At 41.1% G+C, this 25,575-nt stretch overlaps 2 protein-coding genes across 2 annotated transcripts in view; both read right to left on the bottom strand.

The window, feature by feature from the left end:
• PTPRB (protein tyrosine phosphatase receptor type B) overlaps window positions 1-19,920 on the bottom strand; it is a 107,252-nt gene extending 87,332 nt beyond the window's left edge. The window contains exons 1-3 of the mRNA XM_036251019.1: window positions 19,844-19,920; window positions 16,499-16,607; window positions 9,443-9,672 (exon numbers count right to left, since the gene is read on the bottom strand). Coding sequence (XP_036106912.1) covers window positions 9,443-9,672; window positions 16,499-16,607; window positions 19,844-19,858 — 354 coding nt within the window. The 5' untranslated portion in view covers window positions 19,859-19,920. The remainder of the gene's footprint in view (window positions 1-9,442; window positions 9,673-16,498; window positions 16,608-19,843) is intronic.
• The window catches only part of PTPRR (protein tyrosine phosphatase receptor type R), a 227,553-nt gene continuing 218,527 nt past the window's right edge, over window positions 16,550-25,575 (bottom strand). Inside the window, exons 13-14 of the mRNA XM_036251020.1 lie at window positions 19,844-20,105; window positions 16,550-16,607 (exon numbers count right to left, since the gene is read on the bottom strand). Of these exons, the coding sequence (XP_036106913.1) occupies window positions 20,012-20,105 (94 nt within the window). The 3' untranslated portion in view covers window positions 16,550-16,607; window positions 19,844-20,011. The remainder of the gene's footprint in view (window positions 16,608-19,843; window positions 20,106-25,575) is intronic.

Here is a 25,575-nt window from a genome sequence, read left to right as displayed (position 1 = left end):
ATCCTCTGGCACGGATTTAAAACAAACAAACAAACAAATAAATAAAAATAATCTGCAGATGCTAAATGAGAAAGGATCCAATTTAGTAAATGTTAGATGACAGGCCAACTCTGCTGCCTTTTCCTCTGAGGAAGAGGAAGTACTTTTGTTATGTAACTTTCATGTGTGTTTCCCCAGATATTTTCTAAAAGAAGAAAGCCAAGTAATGAGGGATTGTGTCAACTGATAACCGTTACAATATGGCGAAGCTGTTTCTAAGTATTAATTTGAAAAGGCTCAATAAAGTGAATAAAATTTTTACCTGTAACAGGTGTCACGCATTTAAAAACAGGTGCATTAAAATATAAGGTAAGATCATTTTGATAACCAGTTGTTTCGTTTTTCCTTTTTTAAAAAAATAACTGTAACCATCCTCTTCTGTTTAGACATATCATTTTGGGAAACTTATAGTTCAAGGACTCTTTCTAGCTTCCTAGGTCATAACCTTCCTAGGTCATAGGTCTCCAGAGAAATGGAAATAATAAAGACATTTAGGGGACAGATGCAAAGATTAAATGAGAAGGCGCATATTACATATATAACATAGTTCCTGGCTAAAGGGCTCAACAAATGTTAGATACTATGATTTTTACTACTAATAATAGTATATGAATACCAATAAATCATGGATGCTGAGCACCCACTAATGCTGGAGGATGACAAAGTCCACAAAGGAGAATGTCTATCTGAGAAGATCCAAGTGATAATAAGTTATCATTGCTTTCGATCTCTTACCCAAGAGAATCTCTTCAGTAGAAATGACATTTGACATTTAATGGCTGCTCTGCCTTTTGGCCCTTGCCAAGATTTTTTTAATCTTGGCAGGGAGGGGTTGGGAGTACCGGATATGTCTCTAACAGCAGGCTCCACCATCTCTCTCAGGCACATCTCTAAGGTTTCCTGATATTTTTTTCTACACCCATTTCTCACCCTCTTCCCCTCTACCATTTTTTTTTTTTTTTTTTAATCTGGAGGAAATGGGCTTTGCGTAGCTTTTGTTACAGCTTTTAAAAAAATCCTCATCTGAGGATACTTTTTTCCATTTTTATCTTCAGAGAGGGGAGGGGGGAGAGAGAGAGAAACATTGATGTGAGAGGGACACATTGACTGGTTACCTCCCACAAGACCCTGACCAGGGCCAGGACAAACCACAACTGAGGTACGTGCCCTTGACAGAGATCAAACCTGGAATTCTTTGGTCTGCGGGCCGATGCTCTAACCGCTGAGCCAAATCGGCAGCATAGTTTTTTAATCCTATGCAGACAAATGACGGAAAACCAGATGTGACTGTAAACTAATGACCTTTTCAGCCTCAAGCACCTCTGCTTCTCCATTCCCACACTGCACCCCTGCTGCCCCACCCTTGGAAATGAGTCTGCTCACAGATGCACCCAGTCAAGGCCCAGGGCTGTCTGCAGGGCCGTGTGTTACACTTCCAGTTCAGGAGCTAGGTCACGACTTTCACGCATACTCAAACTCGAACACAGTAGATAAGAAAACACGGTTAATGCTGTCTTTAAGAAAAAGGAAAATAGGAACAAACAAGCAAAAATTGGTCACCCTTTCATCCTCCTTAAAAAATAATGAACGGACAGTGAAAACTCTGTCTTTTTGTTTCAATGTATCATGCTCGCTAGAACTTTACTTCCCATGGACTCTCGGGAGGTTGCAAACAGGACTCATTATTTGGCCAGCACAGGTGCCTTTCCTTGCATTTATATTGTGATTTTAATATTGTTTTAAAAAGTTGGAAAAGGCCCTGGCCGGTTTGGCTCAGCGGTTAGAGCGTCGGCCTGCAGTACAGGGACCCGGGTTCAGTTTCCGCTAAGGGCATGTACCTCGGTTGCAGTTTGTCCCCGGCCCTGGTCGGTTGTGCGGGTGGCAGCCATTCGATGTGTCCCTTTCACATCGATGTTTCTCTCTCTCTCTGTTCCTCTCTCTCCCCCCAACTCTACCTGAACAAAAAATGGAAAAATGTCCTCCGGTGAGGATAAAAAATAAATAAATAAATAAAAATAAAAAGTTGGAAAAGGTAGGCAATGTTGAGAAAATAGATTTTACATGTAAAAAAATCTTGATTTTGCCTTTTAAAAAAATAAAAAACTGGAGGCGTGTCGGGCCCACATTCTACCCGCCTCTTTCACACAGCTCCTCACCTCACCTTCCCTACTGGATGAGGCCGACACAGGGCATCTCAGGGTCTCCTGAATGTTGGGGCTGGCATGATCAAAGTGCAAGATCAAAGCATCTTATCATGTTTTTAAAAAATGGAATGATAAAAAACATCAGCTAGATTATAAACCTCTTAAAGGAAGGAGTCATATCTCTTCACTATCTCCCCCATATATTCAGGTTGTGGAGACTCACTGTTTACCTACACACTGACAGAGTACACAGTCAAACCCCCATCACTAAACAAGTACTTGTAAATCTAAAACAAACTTGTGCTCTTCAGCTCCAGTGCAGAACCCTTAGCATCACAGAACCCAAGGGTATCTAGCACCCAAGCCTTAGGAGAAACATGTGCCCAAGCAGCCCCTGCTCCAAATGGATGGATCTGACTCCACAGAAGGTCTCCTCCTCCTCCAATAATCCAGAAGTCACCTGACTCAGGCCACCAGGGTCAAACACTGTTTTGGTACCTTCTCCACAGATCTGCTATTCTGGGCTGGGAACAATGGTCACTGACACACAGATGAAGGGCAGGCACCCAGTAAAACTACACACAGAGGGTGTACTCTCTGGCCCAGATCTATTAGAAATTCAAATCAGAAGAATTTTGATGAAAAAACAAGTGTCTCCCGTGTACCTCCCAAACAGAAGGTTCCCAGTGGGCATCTCATCTGGGTTTAGCCATGGTAACATTCTGTTGCCTGATCCCTCAAAGTGTGGGAAGACTGGAAAGGATTTTTACTTCAAAGACAGCTCCTGGAATTCATAGCATTTTCCCTTTCAGTTACTGTTCACCATAATTCACAGTGTCTGGTTTTCAAAGCTGTTACTCTGTGAGGGGAATATGCAGGTACAATCACGATGGAGCTGGGGTAAATGACAAAGATTTCAAGGACTGAGCAGTCTCTTCCAGTTTCTTTATCTTATCTTCGCACTTCTCAGCTGGTTCATCTGCCAGTGCTGACCCTTGCCTTTACTGCTTTTTCTTGCAAATTCATCATTTCTCTCTCAGTGTTCATTCTCCTCCTGCCCCACCCTCTCTCTCCCGGTCCTTGAAAAAGATGCACAGGTCTTAGTCAGTATAAACCCTGGTCTGTCCCTAATTCAGTAACATCTATTGAATCCCATCTTCTTAGAGCACTTCAGCAAACTACTCTGTTTATTTTTTTAAATTTCTTTTATTTTGAAATAACTTCAAACTTACAGATAAGTTAAAGGATTGTGCAGAGTGCTTCCACATGCCCTTATCCAGGTCCACGAGTTTTAAAAAATATTTGGCACATTTGCTTTATTACTCTTTCTCCCCATAGACACTATTTTTACCTGCACCATTTCAGAGTAGACTGAACATATCCTGAATTAAATGTGTAATCTCAGTAAAGTCAATCAAATTCGGGCCATTCAAGATTGGTATAATGCTTTACTCCACAGTCCATATTGCAATTTTGTCAATCATTTCAGGAATGTCCTTTCATCATTTTTTTTGTTTGTTTTTTTCCTCCACTAAGAACCCAACCCGGGATCCTATATTGCATTGAGTTATCAGGTCTCTCAATCTTCTTGAACCTGGAACAAGTCCTCAGCTTTTAAAAATGATCTTTATGACAGTGATCTTTTTGAATGATACAAGTTGGCTTCTATAGTTTCTGCTCCGTTTTCACACGTCCACCGTTTCTCTGTGATTAAATTCAGGTCATCCATCTCCAGCAGGACTGGACTTCTCTTATGTTCAAGTTTTTTCCTAACAAGCTGGTTATTTGATTTTTCTCTAAGGGATGACAGACCTAATTGGACACTAGAATCAATGGGGAGATTTTTACACTCTGGTGTTGAGGTCCTACCTCAGTAAATTCTGATTCAGGAGGTCTGAGGGAGAATTTCACAACCTGCGTCTTTAAAGAGCTTCCCAGATGATTCCGACAAGTGCAAGGCCAGGGCCGAGTGCCACAGACTTCCTATGTCAACCACACACCCTCCTCTCTCTTTTGACCTCATTTCCCCTTTCCTCTGCCACTCTCTCTGCCCAGCGCATCAACCTCCGTCTCCCAGGTACCCCATGTGCCAGGGAGCCGGAGGTGGGTTAAAGAGCCCATTTCGATGCACACATTCTGTTCCATGGCTGCGCTTTATGTGCACGTGGTTTACTCTGTGACAATATATGAACACAATCCTTTTTGTCCACATAATGGAAAATCATTGCCAATCACTTATAATTAAAATAAAATGAAAGATAAGTAAAATCCTTGAAATTTTAAATCTGGGAGGGTCGAATGAACTGTAAACCGTATTATGCTACTGGTACATGGCAATCCACTTGGCAAGCCGAGAAAACCGGTCCTGTGCCCAGATTAGGCCGGAGTGAGACTAATTAGAAGTGAGGGTCTTCAGGAACACACCCTTCCCACGGCATATTACTCCCTCACGCGGCCTTTCTGCATGGTCAGCAGTCTCAGGATCACTTATATTTTACTCCGTTCACTCTAGACAGTCTAAAAGTCCTTGCTCTTGAGGAATGATTAGGGGATTTTTTGTTGTTTTGTTCTGTTTTGCTACATCATTGCATTTCTCCTAACGGGGAATACTGTCTCACCTGAAGTTCTGGCCACAGAACCGTGGTGGCAGGGGGGAGAGACCCTCCTGTATAATTTACGTAACACAATAAAAGAAGTTACCCCGGCCTTGAGGGGATGGGGCAAGGTGAGGATTTTTGGCCTTTGCCTTGTCATTTTTTGGGAGGCTCACGTGAGCCTTCGTTGGAAGGTCCAATGGAAGGAAGCACAGAACCGTGAACCCTGGACCAGCACCACAATAGCTATTCATAAACTGAGGAAGTGCGATCCTTCTCCCAGGCCAGGGCCGGGGCAGGGTGGGGAGGGGAGGAGAAAGGTGTGCCTCCAAACACGAGTTAGGGCTGCTGAGCAGAGTCAGAGCCAGCGAGGAGCATTTTAAGTGCATGCTCACATCTGACCCCTCTCGAAGCATTTCCATATAGTAATGTTACTCATCGGGTCTGACAAGCGCCCCGTGAAGGTGGCAGGGTAAAAATGATGGAACCAAAAAAAAAAAAAGTAGTATTAACTGCTAACATTATTGCATACTTGTCCTGTATAGCGAATGCATTAAGCACTTTGCTTAATCAGATTTTAGTCCTCACAACCATCTTATGAGGCAGATAGAGTACCCGTCATTATCCTTATTTTAAAGAGGAAGGGATTATAACGAGCTGAGTAACCAGGAGCTGACACCACCAGGATTTAAACCAGGTTTCTCTGACACTAAAGCTCTAGCTCTTTATCACTGTATCAACCACCTCTTCCACGGTCACGTGGCTGAGCGGGGATCCAGACCGGAGGCTGGTCAGGTTTTAAAGCTAAAGTGAAGTCCAGGGCCCATCCTGCCCCTCTCTGGAGGCCACTTTACATTTAACTCTTCCTCCTACACCCATCACTCACATACTCCAACAGAAGGATTTCCTGGCCTGTCTCATCTTTCCCATGGCCAATGACTGCTCTATGCAAAGCACATTCTGACACCTGTATCTGGGCTGATCTACAACAGGACCTGTGCATGAGGACATAGTGTATTTTCATCTAGGTGGTATACAAGGGTGTCTGGTTGACTGTGTGCATGGGGCTAAAATCCAGCCCATGTTCCACTACCAAGTCGTGTGCATTTGTAGTGGGACTGTGAGAAACACCTTTTTCTAATGAACACAAAGACCTCAGGGCCTAGTAACAGTTCCTTGTCTTACTAGGCTCAGCTTACTAACCTGGGCCCCATTCTTTAAAGACTGTACACTTAGAAAGTAACTGCAGGAGGCTATAATTAGATAAGTTAATTTGGGCTACTTGATTATTTAGATTTTATAGCATTACTATCCTCACCCTCTCATAACCCAGTAACAAAAAAGTACTATCAATGGTGGGAAACCAAGGCATTAGAAATCCTCAGGGAAGATATTGTGGGCCGGGGATCACATTTATCTAGATCAGTGGTTCTCAAATTTAGAAGTGCATCAGTGTGACTTTTAGGGCTAAGCCCCACACCCAGCATTTCTGATTCAGTAGATCTAAGGCAGGGCCCAACGATTGCATTTTAAACAAGTGCTGGGTCTGGGGTTCATATTTTGAAAACCATTGATCTAGATACTTCTCGACTCATACTATAGACAAGCTTCTCATTCTACCAACTTTATCCGTGTAAAGACACACACAGCCACATTATACTATTATTATCCAACAATAGCAAGAAGAGTAGCTAACAGTAATTAAACACTATTTTCCAGGCACTACTCTAGGCACATGATATGTGTTCATTCAGGTCCAGGGTGAGAGAGAAGAGAGATTTTTGAAGCCCCGTTCTGGCCCAAGTCTACCACCGTCCAGAGGTAGACCCCTAACCCTGCCAGGTGAAGCTGTGAGGAAAGAGGTTAAAGGAGAAAGGTAAGAAAAATTCTATTATAATAAGAGTCAACTTAGGAAAACGTTGCAGTAGCATTAACGAGCGATTGTGTTCTCCTTGGCTCTTACCTTCATTAACAGGAGCTTTAGCTAAGAGACTGAGACTAGGTGTGCAAGTGTGTGTCTGAGTGTGTACTCTTCTTGCTCTGCTATTCTCTAATCATCTAACTTTGGGCAAGTTCTTAACCTCTTTAAGTTTAAGGTAGCTATGTGTGAAATACTACTACTACTACTACTACTACCAATACTACTAATAATTCTCCAATGTGGATTGTTTGATGCTCACAGACTGCTCCCACCCAATACCTATGCCCCGTTGCCATGTGACTTTGCAGTTCTTCCCATCAGGAGGTATAGTTCCTACCTTCCTCATAGTCCAACTACACTAAGCCAGTCCCAGATCCTCACACACCAGGTGCTATCTGATAAAGGAAACAATTGGCACATAGAAATGCTCTTTTTTACACAGCTTCAAGCAATTAAGTCGAATAATTTTATTTTTCTCTTATACCCTTCTGGGTGTTGAGGTAGAGTACCTTTCAAAATTGCTTTCAATTACCAAAGGGGAAGGGAGGTAGGGGGAGGTCGAAGAGGGTGAAGGGGGATAAATGCTGATGGAAGGAGACTTGACTTGGGGTGGTGAACACACAGTACAATATACAGAGGATGTATTATAGAACTGTACACCCGAAACCTATATAATTTTATTAACCAAAGTCACCCCAATAAAAAATAAAATTAAAAAAAAAGAATAAATAAACATATAATCCTATCAAGAGTAAAAATAGAAACCAAGATTACTTTCAAAGACAGGCATTTTACGTCACAAGTGACTCACTTTTTAAAATGTCTAACTACAGCTGTTTCAAGTTGACTGTTATAAAGTAAATCCTTCCGCTAAATCCAGCTCTAGAGCTGGGCATTCCTGGCTCATCCCAGCAGAACCCGGCCTATGGCCAGAGCCCCTCCGGGAGCTCTCTGTGTGTCTATTTTACAATGGTCAAACCTGGACAAAATAGAAAAAATTTTTCTAAAAAACAATTTTTTAGTGTTCCGGCAGATATATTTCTATTGTAGTTTTTATTCAGCATGTTTCTTATTTGATGCAGTTAATTATATATATTATATAAACATATATACATCACTAGAGAAAAGTATACATATTTAAGTTCATATGTGAGTGAATATTCTTTTTTATTGATTTTTTTAGAAAGAGAAGAAGTGAGAGGGAGTGAGAGATAAAAACATCGATGGGAGAGAACATCGATTGGCCACCTCCTACATGTCCCCCACTGGGGATTTGGCCCACAACCTGGGCATGTGCCCTGACCAGGAATCAAACCCACAATCTCTTGGTGCCTGGGTCGACGCTCAACCACTGAGCCACACTGGTTGGACTGAATACTCTTTTAAATTGATATTAGATTGCAGTTTTGGTGGAGGCACATTCAGCCAAAACGAGAAGGTGCTCCACCAAGAAGCATTCCATATAAAAAATAAGTGGTGAGGGCTGGGGACTTGGAGGCTGAGGGAGAGCCCAGGGCCAGTCCATGACAGCATCGTTAAGCACCAGCTCCCCTTCTCCCAATTCCTGTCTTCCTTCCCCACTTTCCAAGCCCAGACAGGTCTGGAACCATAGTGGTCAAACCCGAAGAGGTGGGTAAAAAGCTAGCTTGGGAGTGAGGGAATTTGGACACGTTCCCTTTTTCTACTTCAAGTTCGAACTGATAATAGATGATGAGAAAGGAGGAGCTAACATTTCAATTGAATTTAGAGTTTGGGTTACATCCTGAAACGGGTATTTTTGTAAGTGAAGTGAGTTTTAAAGTGATGTGAAGAGTGTCCAGAAAAGTCATGAGGCCTTTCTATTCAGAGGCTGGGGAAGAGCTAGGTCATGGGGAAGATTTATTGTAAAGGAAAAGTGGAGATAAAAATAAAATCCCAAGAATTGTTCCAAGGCCTGGCTGTATTTGTTTTGTGATAGATAATGAAGTATCGGCTCACTATCTGGAAACCATATGCGATATTCAATTCTGCACAAAGCAAAAGCAACCAGAGCACCACAATGAACGCCATGTGCACAGCACAGGGCTTCGGCTTTCTTTAAATGATCGGGTTCCTTATCAGGAAACAACTAGACACCGTCAAATGAAACCTTGGCTTGTTGGATTTGCTTAATTGCACTATTATTGCCTAAAATGATGGCCTACAAACCCCAGTGGGAAGCAAAGCCAAAGAGACGAACACCTGGAACAGAAACACTACGACAGCAATCTCTGTGCCCGGGCACCGCTGTCCCTCAGCCATGTGATTATCTGTCCTCCTGTGGATGCCCATGTGGAGTTGGTCCGAGACTTCGCTGACCTTGGCCAAGTTCAGAAATCAATAACCGTGATCCCTAACCTTCCATTGCTCTGTGACTGTTTCTCCTCCCTTATGAACATACACGGCTGTGACATGAATGCTGGGGACCTACAGGGTACCGATTTCAATGTCTATTTCTTGGTTTTAGGTTATGCACAAGACTATGAACCCTGACTGAGGTTCAGAAACGTGGCCGAATCCTGTTCATGTGGGAAAGATGTAGAGCGTCTGCATTCGATTTTAAAGATGTGTCTCATCACACACAACGCGTCCCCGCGCAAGCCAAGCCGCAGCTGGGACGAGGCCGCCGGTCACCCGCTGAGCAGGGCCGCCAGCAGAGCACGTCTCTCCCAGCCTGGGCTTTCCGAGCGCCCCACGAACCACCCGCCCCGCCCCTGTCCTCTCACCTCTTTGCTGGGGGAGGGCCGAGTGGGCCAGGGAACCCACGACGTGTCCGGACTTCCGGCCACCCGCAGAGTGGGGTGCGGGCCCGGGCGGCTGTTCGCGCTGGTGAAGGCGGCCGTGGTGCTGCCCAGCAGGTGCTGCGGGCCCGGGGGCAGCGCGCTGCACGCGGTGGGGACTTGGGGAGGAGACGTGTTTCTAATGCTCCTTACTGAAATGTCTGCTCCCGGGCCAGCTGAGGTGAAGAAAGGACAGTTGCTAAAATTACCCTCATGTTTTATGGAGTCTTCACATAAAAGCAACTTTATTTAGAAGAAGACCTCTTTAAGGACGGACGTGTGGGTAAGCTTTAGTTATATGAAAAATCAGAGATAACACTGAGTGTCACAACGCTCATCTGCCCTGTTCAGTTCACCCATCCTCTACCCACCTAGCACAACATCCCAACCCTGAGTAGAAGACAGAATTAAATGGACACTATGAACATTTAGAGTTCACTGACTTGGTTTCAGGGGTTCCATGGAACTCTAAAAGCTTCGTGTGAAATACTGAATACATGTAGATATTTCCTTTATTCCGTGGGGGCCTTTCAGAATTTCTCAGTCACTGAACAAACTATCAGATTGAGGATCACTGTTAATGACTTGCCTAACTTTGCCACGAGCATTGATGATTCCTTGGGAAATAGTGGCATTTTTTTTTTTTTTTTTTTAACCATAGTGCAAACTATTTCTAACCCTAATTGTGAATACCAAATCATGGGACAGTTCTACTTTCTATGCTACTTATCTTTGGAAGAACAACAGTTAATTGGTTTAAAATTCAGGAGCTGGTGGGATTAATTTACAAGTTTGCTTTGCAAGGCTGAATTGCTCATACTTACAAAAATGTTTTTAGTTTGTGAATTACGTTTGCCTAGCCATAATTTTAAACTGTGCTTCCATCTCATGGGGATCTTGCTAACATGCAAATTCTGACTCAATAGAGATGGTCAGATTCAGCTCTTCTAACAAACTCTCGAGTGATGTCAGTGCTGATCCTGATGGTCTTTGGACCACTGTTCTGTGTAGCAAAACTCTAGAGAATGGTTGTATAATACAAAGCATTGGAAAGATCTGTAAATTATGCGCTGAGGTGGTATGTTTAGATGCTTCCATCAGCTCCATAGTGAATCACAGTTTTCTGGGATATAAAAACCCACAAAGTCTTGTCCAATCAGGGATGGGGAACCTTTTCTCTGCCAAGGGACATTTGTATATTTATAACATCATTCTTGGGCCACACAAAATTATCAACTTAACAATTAGCCTGCTATATTTGGTCTGGCTAATTTGGTGAGGTGTGTGATGTTAGCTGGTATTGAGGTCATGAGCCTTATATGCCCAGAAGGCTGGACGTTCCCCACTCCTGGATACCATAATTTGGAAGAGTTCTTGGTTTAAAGATTGGCAGGAAAAAAGATGATCTTTTCAGTACTTTACTGGTTCATTCAAACAACTATTTATTAAGTAACTATTATGTGTTAGGTGGAGGTCTCTTGAAAATGCTATTAATCATCGCATTTCCCCTTTTGTGGTCCACCTTACTTAACCCCCCCCCTTTTTTGTTAATCCTCACTCGAGGATATTTTCCCACTTATTTTTAGATAGAGTGGAAGAGAGGGAGGCAAAGAGAGAGAGAGAGAAACATCGATGTGAAAGAGACACATCGATTAGTTGCCTTCTTCATGACCCCTATGGCAGCCGGGATGGAACCTGCAACCCAGGTATGGTACCTGCCCTTGAATGTGAATCAAACCCCGGACCCTTTGGTCCTTGGGCCAAGGCTCTAACTGCTGAGCCAAACTGGCCAGGGCAACCTGACCCCTTCTTTGAACTGCATTCATTTCTATTTCTATTTAAATAAACATATTTCATATGATAATGTATGTAAAAAAAGGGGGGGTCTGGTATTAAAAGACAATGAAAATGGAAAAGGCATTTTTAAAATTTAGCAAGATATAGATAGCAGTGCTCTTAAAAGTTAATAAAATAATCATGGCTATTAATCCTTCTTTCCTTGAGATGTGGAGGGTTGTATAAAGTAACCTGTACAGAGGGTTGCTGGATTTAGCAAAAAAAAACACCTAATGCCCAGTTAAATTATAGTGTTAAGCAACCAATGATTCATTATATTTACTATATCTCTAATACAGAATGTTACAAAGGTTATATTAAATTGTATATTAGAAATATACCGAAAATGACTTGTCATTTATCTGACATTTAAATATAGCTGGGTGTTGTGTGGTTATGTCAACCCCACTGCATTCTACTAGATGGAGGCTTTGGTAGAGTTTCGGACATTCTCCTTAGTTTCTGTTTGTTTTTATCTTTCAGAATCCTGTGCCACTATCATTGCCGCTGTGCTCAGGAGAATCCCTCTGAACATAGACAAGGGGCCTTATTCATCCCTGGAGTGTTGAACCCAACTGTACACGACAAAGCCAGCTGCAACGTCAGGGAGAGCCCCAACTCCCCGAAGCAGCCTTAATTGAATTAGGCAATTGAAGGTCCCTTTAGGTAGACACTTGTCTATTGCTGGGATATAAAAATTTCTGTATGTGGAAATCAGTATTTTGGTCATTTTGAGATTTGGCCAGTGCTGATCCTCTGAGTTGACAATTTTAGCTCTCAGACCTTCAAAAAAGATAGAAAGATTTAATGATGGGTTAGGACAAAAACAAGCTTCTAAATACCTAGCATGTAATTACGTGTCTTCGCATGTCAACCTATGTTTACTCTTCCTTGCTAAGGAGCACTTGCTAAATACTCATCCTAAGCACTTTTTAAAAAAATTTGTCAACTTACATAATTAATTCAATGGATGAAACAGGACTCTCCCCAAATTAGATAAATGATCAAAACATTCTTGAAATTTTCCCTGCGGATAACATAGCTTACTGCCATTGCACGTAGCTTTGGAATATCTTATGGAAAAATTCTCAGTCTTTTGTAATTGTCTTTAATTAACCTTCTAAATTTATTTATGAAACACCCCAAACCAAGTAAGCCCATTTCCATTTAGGCCACCACCATTTTTCCAAAGAAAGAACCTACAAAATATCCAAGTTCAGCACCCCTTCATTTTGTGTCTATGTTTTTAACTTGTGCTATTTAAGAAGCAGGAAAGAAGCTTTAGTTTCACATTTTTTTCCTAATTTTGTGAATTTTAAAGGTGTGGGTCACCAGCTTTGGTAGGTCTCAGAATCGCCTTTGGAGTTGGTTAGATTTTGAAGCCTTGGCCCTTCCCCAAGAAACTGTGATATAGTAGATTTGGTGTGGGACATACCACCTGCATTTCTAACAAAATCCTCAGTTGATTCTAATATACATCTAAGTATATGATTTTATTCACATATACAATGTGAGCAAAAACTGAAATCTAATTATTCCTTATGTGGGTATTAAAAGATTAAAAAGTAGCCCTGGCCGGTTTGGCTCAGGGGCTAGAGTGTTGGCCTGCGGTCCAGAGAGACCCGGGTTCGGTTCCCGCTAAGGGCACGTACCTGGGTTGCAGTTTGTCCCCAGCCCCGGTTGGGGTGTTGTGGGTGGCAACCACTCAGTGTGTCCCTTTCATGTAGATGTTTCTCTCTCTCTCCCTCCCTCCTACTCTATCTGAACAAAATATCGAAAAATGTTCTTGGGTGAGGATATATATATAAGATAGCCCTGGCCAGTTTGGCTCAGCGGTTAGAGCGTCGGCCTGCGGTCCGGAGAGACCCGGGTTTGGTTCCCGTTAAGGGCATGTACTTCGGTTGCAGTTTGTCCCCGGCCCTGGTTGGTCGTGCGGGTGGCAGTCACTCGATGTGTCCCTTCACATCGATGTTTCTCTCTCTCTCTCCTTCCTCTCTCTCCCTCCCACTCTATCTGTACAAAAAATTGAAAAATATCCTCGGGTGAGGATAAAAAAAAAAAAAAAGATTAAATATATATAAAAGATTAAAAAGTAGATGGAAGAAAAGAAAATTCATTAAATAAATATATAAAGTGATCAAAAGAAGTTTATCTTTCCACCTCCTGAACTCTTTATTGAAATGGGTGCTATGAAATTATAAAAATAGATCTTTAGGTGTTTTGTTATCTATACATTCTTCTGATGTATTTTTAAAAGGTGTATACGTTTTACAGTTCATGAAAGAGTAAGCTGTGTTTTGACAAATGCAAGGAAAAGTTCTTACACAATGGAACAATATGTTGAAGCTATTTTTAAAAAGCTTTATTGTACCATTGCTCCTACATTGTTTTCACATTATACGCAATTCCTCTTAGAACACAGTTCCAGAAAAGGTGGACCATCTTGGGCCAGTTCAAAAAAGTTTTGCATTTAAGTTGCAAATAGCTTACTTATAGTGTGATGTGTAATAACTGTACCATATTATGACCATATTTTGAATTTTTTAAAAAAAATCACTGTATATTTTAGTTTATAAATTAGTTTATGATTGGCTCAGGTAAAATCAATAACAGAAATGGAATTTTGTATAATAATAATAAAGACAATACACAATTTGTTAGTTTCCCTTCTTTTAGTGATACTAATAATTTTTAAGCATGTTAAAAAAATAATAACTTGAATAAAACTCGTTTTGGCAGTAGACAATTTTAACTATATCGGTACTTCTATACTCTCTAGGAAGATGCCAAATACAATGTGCTTTTTAAAAGTGAGAAAATAATATGAATAGGGATAAACAAAATAGATGACAACTTAGAAAAAGATTGATTTATACATGTATTTGAATATATTAATAATACATGAATAAATTAAATATATTAAACAAGATTGGTCTAGAATAAAGGTGAAGTAAAAGGGAGATTATAATAGTCTAACTATTGGAAATGGTAAAAAGAATAAATTTTCAAAAAATGTCTTTTACTGAAGAACTTCATAAAATAATTCACATCGTATGGGTGAACAACAGGCATATTTGTGGTCTAGATGATAATATTTAGTTGTCAACTCTTTTAAAAAGTGCATTTGGAACCATCCATTGCAAACATTTGAATGCAATTTAACTTTTCACAATGGATTATCTAGCAAATCAGTGAGCTTTTTGTACTATGGATCAACTAGTATTATTCTGCACTTTTAATTAATGATAAATTTGAGATGGAGCAGAAATATGCTTCTGTTACCTTATAATTGTGTTAAGGCAAGTGTTGTACCTATGTACATTTCAAAAAGATATTTTTTGTACCACAATTGCACAAATTTCAACTCTGGTTTTTCTAGAAGTCCATTTCCCACCCCCCAACATGCATTACCAGGTATGTTTGTTCAGTGGTTAACTGTAAATTGTTGATTCTATTCTCTTTGCTTTTGAAGTTAAGTCCATCATTGGACATGTTTTGTATGAAGGTCAAAGGAGAGAGTTTTTCCATGAATTATCTTCTATCTTTAATAATTCTCCACTGAATCTACACCTGCTTTTTAAAAGTTTAAATGAAAGAATATTCTGCTAAGCAAAGTTGGATTAAGAGTTGGGGATGACTATTCTTGCGTATATAGAGAATATTTACAATAATTCCATATGGTTTACGGCAGGCCTATGACCTGAATTACAGAAAAGGAATTGCACAGATTGATGCTATATACTGTATATTCTCTGATAAACTTGAATTTTCGAATTGACTTTTATATTTGTAGTTTATTCTCATAGCCATAAGTTTTATAAGGATAAGGACTATAACACTTACCTTCTATCATAAAAGAGCCCACTGCACTCAGATGGCATCTAAATAAATGCTTATTTAATATGAAATAAATGAGTGACAGAAAACTATCCAAATATTAACATGGTGGAAAGACTCATAAGTATCAAAAATCAACATCTAATAGAAAGATTTACAGATACAGTATATGCTGACCTCCAAATGGGATTATGATCAAAATAATCCAGGAAACTTTTAAACACATAAAGTATTATGCCCAAATCCCTATTTCTTGAAATACAATCTTGGAGGTAGTAGTGGGGGAAGAATCACCCTCCCTCAGGTGATTCTTTTATAGCCAACCAGGCAAAAGTCTGTGGCCAGACATTTGAGAGACACTGTATATTGGAATGTACACTGGACAAGGAGTTAAGAAACTTGGGTTCTAACCAGACCTCTGCCACTAAATTATCTGGGACAATTCACTTAACCTTGACAAACTTCCGTGACCTTGATGAACATCTTCATTTCTAGACAATTTCTCCAGTGTTTTGTAAGATCCATTTGTACCTAATATATAATGCTTCTATTACTTTTATCTTTCATGACTTTCTAAAGCAAACCCTTCATAGAGGAGTAAGTAATAAAATGATTAAGTAAAACAGGAAAATCAAGTTGTACCCACAATAAAAAGTTTCTAGCGCAGAGCTAAATTTTGGGCTACAACAGGAATTTGTGGCCATATATACAAGTTTTTACATGTGTCTATCATCTAGGTTATACCCATCAATGGTCAACATATTAGAAACTCTGTGGCTACATATTGGTTCTTACCATTTCAGAAATATATTATCCCCCAAGAATATCTACCCCTAAACAAAAAGAGATTTGCCCAAGCACAATTTATTATCTTTCTAGTCTTCTCAAGCACCATTTTGATGTTCTAATAGTTCCTCCTAATCAGAGAACAGAAGTGTCTACATCAGCAAAATTTTATTTCCTGATCATTGGCTTTAGCCATTACACATGTATATTGTGTCTATGCTTAGATCTATATTCATATATCTTACAATGCTTAACTAGAGTGCCTAATGTCTGGGAAAAAAGAGAAACTCAATAAATATTTGTTGAAGTAATAAAAGAAGCAAGAAAAGTAGGGGGTGGGGGGAGAGAGAGCGCAAAGCTGGGCTTATTTTAACAAGGAAGATGGAGTCTTCCATGTTGGTGTGCACCACATAATCCAATTCCATTAGTTTATGACTCTTCCACAGAAACAGTGTTTGGGCACGTAGACTTCCCAACAGTGAGACAGAAACAGGACACTGAGCGGAAGAACTTTCAGAATGGATTCTGAAAGGAACAGCTCACCTTTTTTTAAGCAGAGGCTTTCATTGACTGGTTTCCCCTCCTTGTTGACATCTATTTTCATCCAGCTATGGAGGTATTTCTTGCCCTTCTTGACCACTGCCTTGGTGCTCTGTTTCTTGAGAAAGAGAGAGGCATTTTCCACCTCAAGGTACCCTTTGTTCTCGTGGCAAGTCCATCGCGGGGCCTGGGGGCAGCGGACGAGGATGGCTGCTCGGGAAGGCCCGCCAGAGGAGCTGGAGACGCCCAGGCACATCTCAGAGAGCACATGAAGGAGCTTTCCATCCTCAGTCCACATCCACTGCTGGTTCTGGCTGGTCCCATTGCACAAGCCCATGGCCACGATCTTATTTTCGAACAGGCACTGTTGTTTCTGGGTATGGACAATCTGAAACCCCTCTGGAAGAGGAAAGCTCACCTAGTAACTATGTAACAAGTCATAAGGCCCATCAGGAAACAAAACCACCCACCCACAAATCAGCCAAGTGAAAACAGGAGGGTTTATCTTCTGCTATTGCTATCATTTCCAGAAAATATCTCCAGATTCAACACATGGAACTTAAAATCCCAAGGCTGACGATGTCAGAATGTCAAAATGTCACACTTAGCTCCCTTTCTTTGACTCTCACATTGCTTAGAGAAGAAAAGACACCCCCACTGAAATGATGAAAGGAAGCTTGGAAAAGAAACAAAACCATCCAAAGACTCTGGTGTGATGTTTTAGTCCAACTCATTAAATATGCCGAAATTATGAAAAGTTCCGTTCCACTTTTTAGCCATTTTACTGTTTCCATCTCACCTTGACCCCCAACTTTAAAGGGCACCCCGTTTTTCAATCCTTAAGTTATCATTGCAATAAATATTTGTCTATTAATTACATAGTTTAAGTAAAAATTTAAAAATTAGATGCATTTACCCCAGAATAAGACACATTTTTACAACCTTCGAAGCACACCTTCTTAGCTAACCATAACCCATGAAAGAATTGTCACAAACTAAAGTTCTTATAACCCTACAGAGAAGCAGTTCTCTATTTTGTGACAATATCTGTCTAGAATTGTCCCTCAAAATTCTAACCGATTAAAATATCAGCATTGCTTGATGTAAGAAAATTAAACACCCAGTTGTTAAAATCAGTATTAAAAAGTGAGAAATTCAGCCTCAGGAACCATTTTTAATGTGCTTTCACTTAATTTGTCCAGCTCTCCCATGAAAATATTCAGACCTTCCTGCCAATAACAACTTCCAAACTAAACACACCACAGTTCTTCAGCCCCTTTGATTATATGTCTTCCATTTTCTTTCTTTAACTCACACACACACACACAAACACAGAATCATAACCTAATTGGAAAAAAGCATGGAGAATGCCCCCAGACTGTTATATAATAATAAAAATGTCTCCTCAGGACTCTCTACTCTCTGCTGTAAAGATGCCACCTCAGGAGCTGCCTGAGGCATTTGCAGGACAGGAGGAGGCCTCTTATTTTCTTTTGGAGAGAAATTTCAACAGTGTGGGCAACGCTGGCTCCTTTTCTTCCCTCTCCTCGTCATCTTCGGCTGGACTGCCATGGAGACCTAGCTCCATTTCCGCCTCATTTCAGGCACTTTTCAAAGGACAGAAGCTCGCCGGCCAGCTCCTGGAGCAACCCTTCAGGTCCCCGAGGCAGCCCACTCACCTGAGCTCCCGGAGATCAAGCAGGCAAGAACCACCACGTAAAATTCAGCCTCCATTTTCCACTTAACAACCGTTCATGCTTCACTGGGGGGTAAAAAATTCTCCCAGAAAAGTGAAGCAAAGACTAGGGAAGGAAATGTGCCTTCATGGGGGGGAAAAGTCAGTGACGAGCACTTCCTCCTATTGAATTGTTTGGGGAAGTTTTACACCAGTGTCCTTTTGTCTGTTTCCTTAGAAAGAAGGGATTATGATTACCTCTCTCTTTTTTTTTTTATGCAGAAAAAATTCCAGTCTCCAGGAGCGGAATAAAACTCCTAAATTTTCTCTCTCATCCATCTCTTTGGCACTTCTTAACCTCAAAAGGGAAGAAAGGAATTGTAATCTTAGGTAATTGAATGCTCCTACAACAGGACATCTCTTCAGGTGATGTGATTCTGCTGAGTAAACACAAACCATGTGATTTATGAGGGTCTATGACAAGTGATAGAAAGACGTAAACACGCACTGTTCCTGTAATGATATGCTGGGAGTCCATCAAGGAAAACCACATAATGATGGCACTTGGAGATCATGATCTCTCAGGTGATGACAACGGGTATTACATTTGAGATCGTCATCTACACGAGGGAGAGGCAGAGACTAAAATGAAACCCTTCACATCATCTGTTTCAGACTCCCCCCACCAAAGATAACAGCCTCCCTCCAAATAGGACAAAAAAAGTACCTGCTTTACTCAACCTTTAGTATTAAGAGGACTTTATTGGCAGTATGAAACAAAGTCAACATTGCTGCATTAAAAACTCATATTGGAGCAGAACATCTAGTGTTTGCTGAGTGTAGTTTTTTGTCTGATTTTTAGCTTTATTTGTCTCCTGAGGATTAAAACCTCAGTATATTCATAGCAGCATCCTTTAGAAAAAACTGGAAATGTGACAGGTGACATCGTTCTCCAAAGCAACTGCCTTTTATTGGGCAAGAGACCACAGGTAGACAGAATACTCAAAAACTCCTTCTTAGTAAAAGAGAGACAAGTATCTAAAATTCTGGATACTTCAGAGTTGCTACAAATTTGTTTTTCTCTTTTACAGTAAAGTGACTCACAATGTAGAAATACAGTGAATAGAGTTCTGAAGCAGAAACCACTTTTATGCCCAATAATAGAGAATAAATACATATATTCCCAGTGACAATCATTGTGCTCTGTAATTGACTGATAGGAGGTACTGATAAATACACATTTAATAGGTAATATTATTGAGACACATTTCCATATAAAATAGTTACTGCTTTTGATTTTTCTTTTTCAAAAACAAGGACTTATTTATTAAAAATCCTTTATCAACCACTTGCAACTTTAGTGGCAAGATTCTGGTAACTGAGAAAGGTAATAGCACTTAAAAAGGAACAGTTTAACAGCTGACAGTCCATTCACAAGACAGATTTTGCAAACATTAAAGCATCTAAACACACATAATAATTTCTTCCACAGCTCTTCCAGACATCATCTGATGACATGTATCACTGAGTGTTTCATACAAACATTCCATGTGGCAGGTAATCAATACAGACAAAACAACACCCTCCTTAGCTGTGTGAGAAGTCTGGCATTCCTCCATCGGAATAGGACCTTCAAAATAACTTAGGAGATGCTTACAAATGCATTCACATACACAAGGGGCTGGCATTCTCTACTATGGTGCCATCTTCCACAGTCCATGCCATAGCTTGACTGCAGGGCTTCTCTTTCCTTTCATTGCAGGACACTTCTTCTAGAAGCCTCAAGGGGGTAATTGATTAGTCACCCCCGGAGATGGATGGTCTGGTAACTCTTCAGAGAATCACTGGACGGTTTCTGCCGACAGTCTGCTCTCGTACAGGCACAGAGCGTGATGCACAAATTCATACTGCTCACTGGTTTGGACCATTCCACCCCTGCAAGGAGGAGATAATACGGTAAGTTCTCACTGCTAGCATCCTGCAATCTAAAGCAAAAGAAACCACATCCAAGTTAGGGTGTTACGCCAATCAACAGGTGACCTGGTGAACCTTTTGTTATCCTTCTTAATTGTGTCCAAATGACCCAACTGGTGAACTTAATATGCTAATGTGTATAAAGGGATTAACACAGTGCCTGGTATACACTAAGCACTTGATTAATATTACCTACATACCATTCCTGGGAGGCAGTACATCCTATTGGTTAAGTTCCTGGACTTGGGAACCAGCCAGGCTGTCTGAGTTCAAATCTCACCTTTGCCAATTTTTAGTTTTGTGATCATGGACAAGTTCATTAAAATGCTCCGTGCCTCAGTTTCCTCCTCTTTTACAGTGGGATAATTACAGCATATATTTCATAGGATTCTTGTGAGGGTCAAATGAATTCAATGAATGAATTAAATAAATATCTGGAGTGTTAGTGTTACTTCTCAGGTGCCTTGTCATTCATTTTATGTTAAAATGGATTATACACTTGGGTTAAAATTGATCAAAGTGGGTTTACCAAACAAACCTCAACAGTGAAATGTTGGCCTTTCTACAAGTAACAAGAACAACTAGCCTTGGCCGGTTTGGCTCAGCGGTTAGAGCGTTGGACCGCGGCTCAGAGAGTCCGGGGTTTGGTTCCCACTAAGGGCACGTATCTCGGTTGCTGTTTGTCCCCGGCCCTGGTTGGGGTCATGTGGGTGGCAACCAGTCGATGTGTCTCCCTCACATCGATGTTTATTTCTCTCTCTCTTCCTCCCTCTCTTCCTCCTGCTCTATCCAAAGATAAATGTAAAAATGTCCTCGGGTGAGGATGAAAAAGAAAAAAGAGCAACTACCTTGGAATGGTCTATCTGAGTGTGTTATATGGAAACAACCTCAGCCTTGGGTGGAGCAGGCTGGTGTCTAAATATAATAGTGGGTGGGCCCTTAAATGAGTTGGAAAAGGGGACTGGCTCTTGATTTTTCCCCTTTGTTATCATTATTATCATCACTAGTTACTCAGCACACCTACTGTTACTGGATTAGCAGAGGGTAGCAGCCTTCGTGAGAAATAATGATGTTTCTCATACACTTTTATATAAAATAGCTCGCACATTTGGCTCTCTATAATTATTAATGGTTCTTGCACTTGGCAAAGGTACCAGATAGTAATATAAAATGGTACTTATTTTTCCTGCTCACTGAATAACAGCATCACTGTTAGTGACTTTTTTTTTTTAAATCCTCACTCGAGGACATTTTTGCATTTATCTTCAGATAGAGTGGGAGGAAGGAAGAGAGAGAGAGATACATCAAGTGGTTGCCACCCACACAACCCCAACCAGGGCGAGGACAAACCACAACCGAGGTACGTGACCCGAGCGGGAACCGAACTCAGTACTCTCTGGTCTGCAGGCTGACGCTCCAACCGCTGAGCCAAACCTGCCAGGGCTGTTAGTGACTATTTTAAGTCCTATAAAGTCTCCCTAACTCTGCAATCATACAACTAATTTTGAAATTATGTTTTAGCCAGTTCTTCCTACTGGCTGCTGTTACTATTCTAAATAATTACTCTTAGATCTGGTAAGCACTTCCACTTAAAAACAATATATATTGCCTGTCACATGCTTTTGGATTAATGGTAATAACTAAAACTGAGCTTGTATCTATGCTCACTTGTCATCTTCTATAAATACAAGCTTACAAGATATTCAGATAGTTAGACTTCACCCTTCTAAACTAAACAGAATGACATGAGGCCAAAATGATATATTTGTTAAGAGACAAAGAGGTAAATACACAGTTTCTGGTGACAGCCCCCTTTGGCAGAAGTATTTCATCAGTCTTTCCCCCTAAAACCATACATTTTGTCATACTGAAGGCAACTTTCTAGCCAAGTGTTCCTTGGTTACAAGTTGACAACAGAAATGGCCAGCAGAGCCTGTAGGAAGTCTCCCTCTGAGCTGGATGGTGACATCTGGGCACACCTAACGACACAGCAGGTGTCCAGGAGATGCAGCCTGAGCGATCCAGCCACAGTGAGTGTTAGGGCCGCTCCACGGAGCTAAGAGGGGCCTCCCTGTCTCTGGCACCCACACAGCTCAGGGCACCCTCAGCCCTCCCCCGGGAGCTGCAGACGGCACGTGGACCCTTGTGTGTGCTCCATCTCATGGGCTCTGATCTGCGAACTTCCTCTGTTTACCTCAACTGAGGCACGATTTCCCCCTTCTTGTCTGTCCTGGTGATCACTGGTACATCCACGTCCAACTGGTGAATGAACGGAGACACAGTCTAGGTTTCCATAACTATTCCAAATGAGTCAGCAGTGTATTTTAACATTTGGGGTTTAATTTCTATGACACTCTGTTAAGTAAATCAAAGTTGTCTCCGCCAGTGAAGGTAGGAAGGATGGGGAAACAACTAACTAGTTGTAGGCCAGCAAAATTCTTAGGGGTCTGAAGGCTTAAGGAAGGTAGATGAAATGTTAGGTTACTTCCCACTTAATTTGAAAAATAAAAAAGAATGAACATCAAAGAGATCCTCAGAGATCACTTATTCCAATTGCCGACACAGCGTAGCCTCTCCGGGGGAGCCGACTACCAGCAGATGGCCAGCTACCTTCTGCAGGAGTCCCCCTGGGGCCAGCCACCTCCAGAGCAGCCTTTCCCAAAGTTGGCAGGAAAACTTTTGAAGACATCAAAATGAAACTGCTCCTCTCTAACTTTCGCCCCATTGGATGAACTAAAATAACCCAAAAAATATTAAGACTCCTCTTGCAGTCACACAATAGCTTCTTAAATGCTAGAAAACAACCATCAAAGTCCCATAATCTTTTCTTCTCTAGACTAAACATCCTGTGGTCACTCAATATTTCTATCCAGCCTAGTTTCCTCTTCACTCACCCGTCTAGTCTCCCTCTTCTATAGACTATTTTATCAACTATGACCTTCTTAGAGTGTTGTGTCTACTTCTGATGAGATCTAGTCAGTGGGAATATTTTCTCCCTTGAGCTTCTCATTATTGGCCAATTAGTTTGCATTTGCAGGTGCGTTGGGTGGTAAGAGCCCGCAGTGCCCACCTGGTGGTTAGTACTCAGCAAGCCTTTTCGAATATTGAGTGAAGGTTAATGAAAAAGTCTATAGGGTATTTTTGAATGTGAAAATTACAGCTCTCTCCTATCCTGAACTTATGCTACTGAATATTTGAAACTAAATGAGGGCTTTCTATTATTCCTGTTAAGTTCAACATCTTGGTTTTAGCACAGTGTTCTTATTTACTGACCTCACTATTTTTATCACTCAATATATTATCCTTTCATTTACACTCCCAGCTCTATGTCTTCCGGATATTTAACAAGCATGCCTTATTCATCTTTTCATTTGTCATTTATAAAGAAGTAGGTTACCGAGGTTACACAGGCCATGTCATTTCATGTCACGTGACAACAGATAAACTCCAGGCTGAAAGAGGGCAAAGGGCTTCCCATCATTGGAGGCTGATTCAAATCCAGGAACTCATCACTATCATTTTTGAAAATAGGGAATAACTGTCTAATTGTATATATTAGTATATAGAATACTCTGTTGACCTTTGTAAGAACTTAAGATCTAAGGTCTTCCTGGAGATTTTACCCCATTATCAGATAAATTCAGTCTTTTTATAGGGTGGTAATAGTAAAAAAAAAAAAAATGCCTAAGAAGCTAATATAGTGCCTGTATACAAAATACATTATGAAATAAATGAATAGTGTGAGATTAATTATGAAACTCAGGAGAGCCCTGTAGTAACGCACCCTCCAGGAAAGTTCGGACTTGGCCCATAGGTATCTTTCAGATCAGACAAGGCAAAGCTCCAGTCTGTATCACTGATGTAAAATTCCTAATACAAACTGGTCCCCAAAGGTAAGAAGCAAGATGCTTTTTTTTTACTTTAAAAGGCAACATCCAACTCCCTTTTAAAGATCAGGCACTAAAATAACCCTTGATATCCAATAGATCATGGTTTAAACTCATCCAAAGTTAACATTTTAATAGATTTCCATGTTGATCAAGATTATGCTTCAGTAGAGAAGGCTTATGGGGCCCAAAAGAACGGGACCATCATCATTCAGGCAGTGTGCCTGACATTACTCACTACATTGTATGAAGAATTGTCTCTCTTTGGAGATTCCTGTTTAGATACAAATCTGTTTCCCCAGGAGGTATAACACATTCAGTTACAATACCTACTGCCCAGCAGGAGTTAGTTTATCAAAACAGTCATATAAAAACAGGGCAAGGGAACCTGGTCAGCTATGAGCATGGTCGTGGGGTTGGAAAGGTTTGGAATGCCAAGATGTCAGGTTCATTACCAGTAGGGACCAAAGTGTGTTAAGAGGGAAAAGACACCATGCACTGTTGTCAAAGCAAATCCTGTCTCCACCGCTTATGAGCTGCTTTACCTTCTTATGTAATCTTGGCGGTGCTCAGTTTTCTCATCTTCGAAATGATGAGGTAGTAAGAAAATAGCACCTACCTCATGGCACTGTTGTGAAAAATAAATGGGACAATCCATTTATAATGTTTAGCACATGGCCGAGCACATAAAGACACTAAATTGTTAACTTTTTTTTTTTTTTTATCCTCACCTGAGGATATTTTTCCATCCAGCCCCAGATAGAGTGGGAGGGAGAGAGAGAGAAACATTGATGCAAGAGAGATACGTCGCCCGGCAGCCTCCCACACGACCCCGAAACTGAGGTACATGCCCTTGACTGGAATCGAACTCGCAACTCATTGGTCCGTGGGCCAACGCTCCAACTGCTGAGCCAAACTGTCCGGGACTTGTTAAATATTTTTATTGTTACTGTTACTCTTTGGTGCTATCTGGTCAAACAGAACTGAACTGGCGGGAACGCTCTGGGATGAGGCCTTGGAGAGCTCACACCCGGCAGAGGACACAATATTGTCTAAGTCGGGCAAGCCTAGATGGCAAGACCCAAACATGTTTCTCCATATTAGCCAGCCTAGACATCTGCTGTGGTGGCGGCAGGTGATGTGGAAAGAAGTGGGCTCGGAGTCTGACAGATTCAAGTTGGAATCCTTGCTTTTGAGCCTACCAGCTTTATGTTTTGGGGACACATCCTTTCCTACTTCCAGGCTGAGGTTTCTTCACATATAAAATGACATTAATGATCAAGCTAATCAGCTTGTGAAGATTAAATGAGTCAAAGCATGTCAATGCCGAGCTGAAGGCTATCCCAGAAATCCCAGGAACCCAGGGTTCTGCTGTGGCGCCTGAGGGGCTGTGGCTGTTGGGGAGGAGGTTGGGTCTGTAGGACTAACTCCTAATTCCAGCGCTGACTGGGGCAGTGCTGCTTTTTATTGGCTTTCCATGTTGGTGTTTTGTGGAAGATTCTGTCTTCCCATTGCTTTGTTTCCCATTGTTCACCCAAAACTTT

This window comes from Molossus molossus, unplaced genomic scaffold, assembly GCF_014108415.1.
Source record: "Molossus molossus isolate mMolMol1 unplaced genomic scaffold, mMolMol1.p scaffold_m16_p_10, whole genome shotgun sequence".
NCBI lineage: Eukaryota > Metazoa > Chordata > Mammalia > Chiroptera > Molossidae > Molossus > Molossus molossus.
This window is presented reverse-complemented; position numbering and strand designations above follow the sequence as displayed.